This window comes from Phyllobates terribilis, unplaced genomic scaffold (assembly GCF_046119375.1).
Source record: "Phyllobates terribilis strain yellow unplaced genomic scaffold, ASM4611937v1 Scaffold_9__5_contigs__length_417890890, whole genome shotgun sequence".
In the NCBI taxonomy this organism is placed as follows: domain Eukaryota; kingdom Metazoa; phylum Chordata; class Amphibia; order Anura; family Dendrobatidae; genus Phyllobates; species Phyllobates terribilis.
The window spans coordinates 400,694,983-400,704,003 of record NW_027362769.1 but is presented as its reverse complement, the minus strand read 5'-3'; the positions used below and the strand labels follow the sequence as shown (position 1 = coordinate 400,704,003).

At 50.0% G+C, this 9,021-nt stretch overlaps 1 protein-coding gene across 1 annotated transcript; it reads right to left on the bottom strand.

The window, feature by feature from the left end:
- Nucleotides 1-9,000, bottom strand: LOC141161434 (mast cell tryptase-like). The gene is made up of 4 exons (XM_073646242.1): nt 8,804-9,000; nt 7,534-7,808; nt 652-817; nt 1-262 (listed from the first exon to the last, which is right to left on the bottom strand). Exons 1-4 carry the CDS (start codon nt 8,998-9,000, stop codon nt 1-3), a joined length of 900 nt encoding a protein of 299 aa, XP_073502343.1.
- Nucleotides 9,001-9,021: the final 21 nt, after the last annotated feature.

Sequence of the window (9,021 nt, the reverse complement as noted above, 5' to 3'; positions counted from 1 at the left end):
TCACAGCAGCTTTTCCTTCTTACCAGTTGGTGACATTGTCCCAATAACTGTATCACAGTCTATGGAAGGTGGAGGTAAGTATCCAAGGTCACTGAAGGTCACATCTGGCACGTAGCTCTGGATCCATGATGTATAGGCTGTGACCAAGGTGTACACCCCGGGGCGATTTGATAGAGCACATCCGTCTCCCCAACTAACAACACCTGCTTGGTACCAGACACCTTGGACTTTACAGACAAGAGGTCCCCCGGAGTCCCCTTGGAAGACATCAACAGAGATTTCCAATAATAGATTGATATTTAAAGGACACAAATGTCTCCGTTTACGATTCAGTGGAAAAAAAGTAAAAAAGTCCATCTTCCAAATCTGTCAGACATGGAAAGGCAAATATCAGTAGTGGGAAGGTGATAACATCTCTCATTCTCTGCCTGGACAATCTACAAATATCTATACATTTCTAGACACTTTTTTCAAGACCCATGGAAGTAGATCAGACCATCCCAAGGTTGGGGATAAGAAATGTTCAGAATTTCAAACAAGGTGCGGAAAAAGTGTGAATGCAGAGCTCAGATAGATACATATTGTCCTGTCTTCATCACAGATCACCTACTGGTGGTGGCCGCCTTCGTCATCAGAAAGGTTGGTACCTGGCAGGAGTCCTTGCCTCCATATCTGTATCCAGAACAGATCATGTCATCCAGGATGATGGGGACATCGGTGCTGATGAAGGAGTTTACATGGTAGATACCATCACATCGCGCTCGGTCAATGATTGGAGTCATCACCTTCTGGAGAGTCTTAGGGTATGGTAAATCGACTAGAGAAAACAAGAGGATGTGATTCGATTAAGCAGAAACCTGGAACATTCCCTCCAACAAAGGAGATGACATCAAAGCTCAGTCGATGGATAGAAACCAGAAATTGGCTCCAGAGTCCATCAGGGACGTCAAGAGTAACAACATAAGGTAAATAAATACTAGAGATTAACAAATCTTTTGAAACTCGATTTAGCCAGCTTTGTTAAATTTTTCCTAAAAAAATAGATTTGCAGTGAACCGCAAGTATGGCTTAACACTCTGAGGTCTCCTAGGGTTGTATCCAACCCCTTTTAAGATCCATAATACAAACACAGCCATAGTAATATCGAAGTGACCTCAATAGAAATGTGTGACATGCAGAAGTAGTGCTGGTGCTTTAAAAGCATCCAGCAACTAGAGGGGTTAACACAGTCACAGGAGAAGGGGAGTGTTTTAGCAGAGCCCCAGGGGGATTGTGGGGAAGTTGTTTACTGTCTGGCTGGAGCCCAAGAGAAAGGTGGTGTGTGTGTTCTGCATCTGACAGAAGTGCCCCTGCAAGTAAAAAGGATTCAAGTCAGGAGTGAAGCTAAGCACAGGTCAGGTAGAGTTCCTGAACTAGCTGTGCAGAGTATTGTCAGGCAGAAAGATAAGGACTGGAAGAAATGGTGTCACAGAGATCATCTCACTCAGCAAACCCTCCACCCCTCCTCCCAGGGTCGGCTCCAGGTTTTTCTGGGCCCCGGGCGAAAGAGTCTCAGTGGGCCCCTTTAACACATACCACGATTCATGATGCAGAGATACGGCGGAGAAAAATATATATATAGTACAATGCAAAGATTTCACTTCATGAGTGATATCTATTGTAAATTCCACAATAGCTCAGAAACCGGTGAATCGCTCCACACAGAATAGTGGTCCCCATATAAGGCTCCATACGGAATACTGGTCCCCATATAACGCCCATACGGAATACTGGCCCCCATATAACGCTTCATATGGAATACTGGCCCCCATATAAGGCCCCATACGGAATACTTGCCCCCATATAAGGCCCCATACGGAATACTGGCCCCCATATAAGACCCCATACGGAATACTGGCCCCCATATAAGACCCCATACGGAATACTGGCCCCCATATAAGGCCCCATACGGAATACTGGCCCCCATATAAGGCCCATACGGAATACTGGCCCCCATATAAGGCCCCATACGGAATACTGGCCCCCATATAAGACCCCATACGGAATACTGGCCCCCATATAAGACCCCATACGGAATTCTGGCCCCCATATAAGGCCCCATACGGAATACTGACCCCCATATAAGGCTCCATGCGGAATACTGACCCCCATATAAGGCTCCATGCGGAATACTGGCCCCCATATAAGGCTCCATGCGGAATACTGACCCCCATATAAGGCTCCATGCGGAATACTGGCCCCCATATAAGGCTCCATGCGGAATACTGGCCCCCATATAAGGCTCCATGCGGAATACTTGCCCCCATATAAGGCTCCATACGGATTACTGGCCCCCATATAAGGCTCCATACGGAATACTGGCCCCCATATAAGGCTCCATGCGGAATACTGGCCCCCATATAAGGCTCCATGCGGAATACTTGCCCCCATATAAGGCTCCATACGGATTACTGGCCCCCATATAAGGCTCCATACGGAATACTGGTCCCCATATAAGGCCCCATATGGAATACTGGCCCCTATATAAGGCTCCAAATGGAATACTGGCCCCCAAATAAGGCTCCATAAGGAATACTGGCCCCCATATAAGGCTCCATACGGAATACTGGCCCCCATATGGAATACTGGCCCCCATATAAGGCTCCATACGGAATACTGGCTTCCATATAAGGCTCCATATGGAATACTGGCCCCCATATAAGGCTCCATACAGAATACTGGCCCCCATATAACGCTCCATACAGGATACTGGCCCCCATATAACGCTCCATACAGGATACCGGTCCCCATATAATGCTGCATGCAGGCTGTTACCCCCCACATAATGCCCCATACAGGCTGTCCCCCCCTTATAATGCTCCATGCAGGCTGTTCCCCCCCACATAATGCCCCATACAGGCCCCCCCTTTTAATGCTCCATGCAGGCTGTTACCCCCCACATAATGCCCCATACAGGCTGCCCCCCCCCTTATAATGCTCCATGCAGGCTGTTCCCCCTCCTCTTTATAATGCTCCATGCAGGCTGTCACCCCTCCTCTTTATACTGCCCCATGCAGGCTGTCACCCCTCTCTTTATAATGCCCCGTACAGGCTGTCCCCCCCTTATAATGCTCCATGCAGGCTGTTACCCCCCACATAATGCCCCATACAGGCCCCTCCCTTTTAATGCTCCATGCAGGCTGTTACCCCCCACATAATGCCCCATACAGGCTGCCCCCCCCTTATAATGCTCCATGCAGGCTGTTCCCCCCCACATAATGCCCCATACAGGCCCCCCCTTTTAATGCTCCATGCAGGCTGTTACCCCCCACATAATGCCCCATACAGGCTGCCCCCCCTCTTTATAATGCCCCATGCAGGCTGTCACCCCTCCTCTTTATAATGCTCCATGCAGGCTGTCACCCCTCCTCTTTATACTGCCCCATGCAGGCTGTCACCCCTCTCTTTATAATGCCCCGTGCAGGCTGTTCCCCACCTTATAATGCCCCATGCAGGCTGGTCCCCACCTTATAATGCCCCATGCAGGCTGTCACCCCTCCTCTTTATACTGCCCCATGCAGGCTGTCACCCCTCCTCTTTATAATGCCCCATGCAGGCTGTCACCCCTCCTCTTTATACTGCCCCATGCAGGCTGTCACCCCTCCTCTTTATACTGCCCCATGCAGGCTGTCACCCCTCCTCTTTATAATGCCCCATGCAGGCTGTTCCCCACCTTATAATGCCCCATGCAGGCTGGTCCCCACCTTATAATGCCCCATGCAGGCTGTCACCCCTCCTCATTATAATGCCCCAAGCAGGAATCCCCCCCTCTTTATAATGCCCCATGCAGGCTGTTCCCCACCTTATAATGCCCCATGCAGGCTGTCACCCCTCCTCTTTATACTGCCCCATGCAGACTGTCACCCCTCCTCTTTATAATGCCCCATGCAGGCTGTCACCCCTCCTCTTTATACTGCCCCATGCAGGCTGTCACCCCTCCTCTTTATACTGCCCCATGCAGGATGTCCCCCCCTCTCTTTATAATGCCCCGTGCAGGCTGTTCCCCACCTTATAATGCCCCATGCAGGCTTGTCCCCACCTTATAATGCCCCATGCAGGCTGTCACCCCTCCTCATTATAATGCCCCAAGCAGGAATCCCCCCCTCTTTATAATGCCCCATGCAGGCTGTTCCCCACCTTATAATGCCCCATGCAGGCTGTTCCCCACCTTATAATGCCCCATGCAGGCTGTCACCCCTCCTCTTTATACTGCCCCATGCAGGCTGTCACCCCTCCTCTTTATAATGCCCCATGCAGGCTGTCACCCCTCCTCTTTATAATGCCCCATGCAGGATGTCCCCCCCTCTCTTTATAATGCCCAATGCAGGCTGTCACCCCTCCTCTTTATACTGCCCCATGCAGGCTGTCACCCCTCCTCTTTATAATGCCCCATGCAGGCTGTCACCCCTCCACTTTATACTGCCCCATGCAGGCTGTCACCCCTCCTCTTTATAATGCCCCATGCAGGATGTCCCCCTCTCTCTTTATAATGCCCCGTGCAGGCTGTTCCCCACCTTATAATGCCCCATGCAGGCTGGTCCCCACCTTATAATGCCCCATGCAGGCTGTCACCCCTCCTCATTATAATGCCCCAAGCAGGAATCCCCCCCTCTTTATAATGCCCCATGCAGGCTGTTCCCCACCTTATAATGCCCCATGCAGGCTGTCACCCCTCCTCTTTATAATGCCCCATGCAGGCTGTCACCCCTCCTCTTTATAATGCCCCATGCAGGCTGTCACCCCTCCTCTTTATACTGCCCCATGCAGGCTGTCACCCCTCCTCTTTATAATGCCCCATGCAGGCTGTCACCCCTCCTCTTTATACTGCCCCATGCAGGCTGTCACCCCTCCTCTTTATACTGGCCCATGCAGGATGTCCCCCCCTCTCTTTATAATGCCCCGTGCAGGCTGTTCCCCACCTTATAATGCCCCATGCAGGCTTGTCCCCACCTTATAATGCCCCATGCAGGCTGTCACCCCTCCTCATTATAATGCCCCAAGCAGGAATCCCCCCCTCTTTATAATGCCGCATGCAGGCTGTTCCCCACCATATAATGCCCCATGCAGGCTGTCACCCCTCCTCTTTATAATGCCCCATGCAGGATGCCCCCCCTCTTTTTATAATGCCCCGTGCAGGCTGTTCCCCACCTTATAATGCCCCATGCAGGCTGGTCCCCACCTTATAATGCCCCATGCAGGCTGTCACCCCTCCTCATTATAATGCCCCAAGCAGGAATCCCCCCCTCTTTATAATGCCCCATGCAGGCTGTTCCCCACCTTATAATGCCCCATGCAGGCTGTCACCCCTCCTCTTTATAATGCCCCATGCAGGCTGTCACCCCTCCTCTTTATACTGCCCCATGCAGGCTGTCACCCCTCCTCTTTATACTGCCCCATGCAGGCTGTCACCCCTCCTCTTTATACTGCCCCATGCAGGATGTCCCCCCCTCTCTTTATAATGCCCCATGCAGGCTGTTCCCCACCTTATAATGCCCCATGCAGGCTTGTCCCCACCTTATAATGCCCCATGCAGGCTGTCACCCCTCCTCATTATAATGCCCCAAGCAGGAATCCCCTCCTCTTTATAATGCCCCATGCAGGCTGTTCCCCACCTTATAATGCCCCATGCAGGCTGTTCCCCACCTTATAATGCCCCATGCAGGCTGTCACCCCTCCTCTTTATAATGCCCCATGCAGGATGCCCCCCCTCTCTTTATAATGCCCCGTGCAGGCTGTTCCCCACCTTATAATGCCCCATGCAGGCTGGTCCCCACCTTATAATGCCCCATGCAGGCTGTCACCCCTCCTCTTTATAATGCCCCATGCAGGATGCCCCCCCTCTCTTTATAATGCCCCGTGCAGGCTGTTCCCCACCTTATAATGCCCCATGCAGGCTGGTCCCCACCTTATAATGCCCCATGCAGGCTGTCACCCCTCCTCATTATAATGCCCCAAGCAGGAATCCCCCCCTCTTTATAATGCCCCATGCAGGCTGTTCCCCACCTTATAATGCCCCATGCAGGCTGCCCCCCCCCTCTATATAATGCCCCATGCCTCCATACATTAAAAAAAAAAAAAAAAATCAAATACTCACCTCCCTTCTCCTCACCTGCTACCTGCTGCCCGCTGCCTGCTGCCCGCCGCTCGCTGCTTGGCTCCGAACTCCAGCGTTGTCGGCGTCTTCCCGCTCAGCGCTCCCTGTGACGGCTCAGGGGAGGGCGCGGTGTAAAGATGTCACCGCGCCCTCTGACCTGAGACATCACAGGGAGCGCAGAGCAGGAAGACAGCTCATCTGCGGAGGCACGGGGAGAGGTAAGTATCCAGCTGCCGGGGCCCTGAGCAAGCGGCGGAGAAGGGCGGGCGCTGACACCGCTCTCCTCCGCCCATAGCCCGGCGGGGTGCGCGACCGCCAGTGGGCCCCTCTGCCTGCTCAGGGCCCCGGCATTTGCCCGGGTGCGCCGGGTGCTGACGCCGGCCCTGCGGGCTCCTCCATCTCACTGTGCTGTAAAGAATGCTGTGTTCATTAATGTGCCTTTGTATTAGAACTGTGCTGTCCTGTACTACTGGGAAGACTGTGAACTGCTGTGCTGCTAAGGAAACTGTACTGTTTGACACTGGAGCATGTTGCTCATAAGACTTAACTTGCAATGGCTGTGCGGCTTCTTATTAAATGCTACTGTTCTACCGTTTATGAGGACTTTTGTCAAGTGTGTCTGGTCAGCAAGTGAAACAACCTACGTGTCTGTGCCTGAGGGTCAATACCCCTGTGTGCCTGAGAGAAGCTGCAGCACATGATCTATGGTCGCCCTGAGTAACGGTTCCCCCAGGATTCCAAAGAATTCAAGTAACCTGTCTCGCCCCTATCTGAACATAGCGGCGTGCGTGTAACATATGGCTGTTAGAATGTATAGTAGCACTAGCAATTCCTCCCTACTGTGCTGTCACACACTATCTGTAATATTTATTTATTATTTAATAGCTTTATCTTCCTCCCGTTATGCTGTGAACTATGACACCCTCTCACTATCCAGATTCACCCAAAACTGGCTGCTTCATTCCCTGTCTTGGCTTTTATTCAGGCTATGATAGCCCCTCCTTATCGGCTGTTTAAAAGCATTTGATGCGAAAGCTGCAAGGTATTATAGGGATGTCCATGTGGCTGCGAAACAAGGTCTTGTGATCCTTCTCTGAGTAATGCAATCTACTGTATTGTGTAAAATGGCAGAAGGCTTTTTTTTTTTTTTGCAATTTCCAGGAATAAAATTGCAAATTGTTCGAATTTGTCAGGTCCAGTAAATTTCCTAAACTTCGACACCGATTAGATTTGCATCAAATTAATTCACTGTTCTCTAACAAATACATCTTTTAAAGTTTTTTTTGTTTGTTTTTTTAAGTGAAGGAATTATACATGAGACTGTAAATTTCCCTTCTGTTTTATAGATAGGGTCCTATAAATCCATCACAGATGCAATCGTTCACAAAGTGATCTCTTACCTCCTGAGTTTATGGTGCCCCAACCGGTGACCCAGCACTCCAATCCACAGGAGAAGGTGACGGAGGCGGAGGGCAGGCAGATGGGCAGGATGTACTTGGTGTAGGGCACCGGGCTGGAGAGCTTCACCAGAGCGATGTCCCCTTGGAGTCCAGCACTTCCATTATACAGAGGGTGTATGACGATCTCACTAACACCAGAGGCGATTGTATGATCATCCAATATAGATAACTTGTATCTCCCCAACTGTATGGTGTAGTCATTTGGATTGCTAGACCTGGGAATAATAATATGACATATTGTAAAGTGATACATGCAATACAATCATTCACAATGTAACGTTTTTTTTTTTTATACAAGATGTTCTATCGTCTGTTTATTAAGGATGAGGGGAACGTTTCTAAACAGATAAAATTAGTGCGAAAATTTACCAAAATTAGCACATTTTAGTGAATCTGATTTGTGATGGATTCGCTGGAATTCTCTGATATTTTGCAAGGATTGATATAGGTCAGGAAGAGGTTAAAAAGCCTTAAAATATCATACTTACCTCCACCCCCTCACCTGTTCCTGGCACCGCAGCTCCCCACCGATCCTCTGATCGCGCCTAAGGTTCCAGTTCTCTCTTCTCCGGAGAATCCGGCACTAGCAAGACCTCTACATGCACAATGACGTAGGACGCCATAACTTGTTTCCTAAGGAATCGCAACCACGTGGGGACACGCATGTCATGATGTCATAATGTAGGTCCAGGTCCAATCAGCCCCGGGAGCAGACCAAAGATGGTGGACCGGTGGGGACCTGCAGGGATGGGTGAGGGATGAGGTGACTATGATATTTTATTGTTTTTTTAACCTCTTCCTGCTTCCTGACTCATATGTTTATTATGTTTTTGGGTCTGGAGATCACTAAGTGTAATCCACAGCTTTTTATCAATGGTAATCGGGGCACATTTAATTCATATAAAAATAAATTTTAATTCAAATTTCTGAAGATCCTCTGATACCTATCTTATTTTATCTCGGGTCTACCTGCACTATTTGGAGAGAAGTATGCACCCCCTCCATTTTTCCCCTTTAGGGGCTCTTCTGACCTCCCATTCTACATCTATAGACATTAATATGGAGTCGCCATCCCACAGACATAACAGCTCCCGCTCTTCTGTGATGGATTTCTACAAAATTTTTCAGGTACCTGTGAGAATTTTTGCCCCTTCACCCAGAAGAGCATTTGTGAGGTCAGACCCTGATGTTGGGGAGAGGCCGGGCTCACAGTCTCCGCTCTAGCTCATTCCAAAGTTGTTGTCGAAAGCTACAATTGTCCTCAATGTCTTGTGCTGAAGAGTTAGGTTTCCCATCACTGGAACTAAGGGTCGAGGCCGAGCCCTGATAACAGCCCATAGCATTATCCTCCTCTTCCATCAGTACAGCGGACACAATGCAGTCCGGCAGGAAATGTCCTCCAGGCATTCACCAAACCCAGACTCCTCC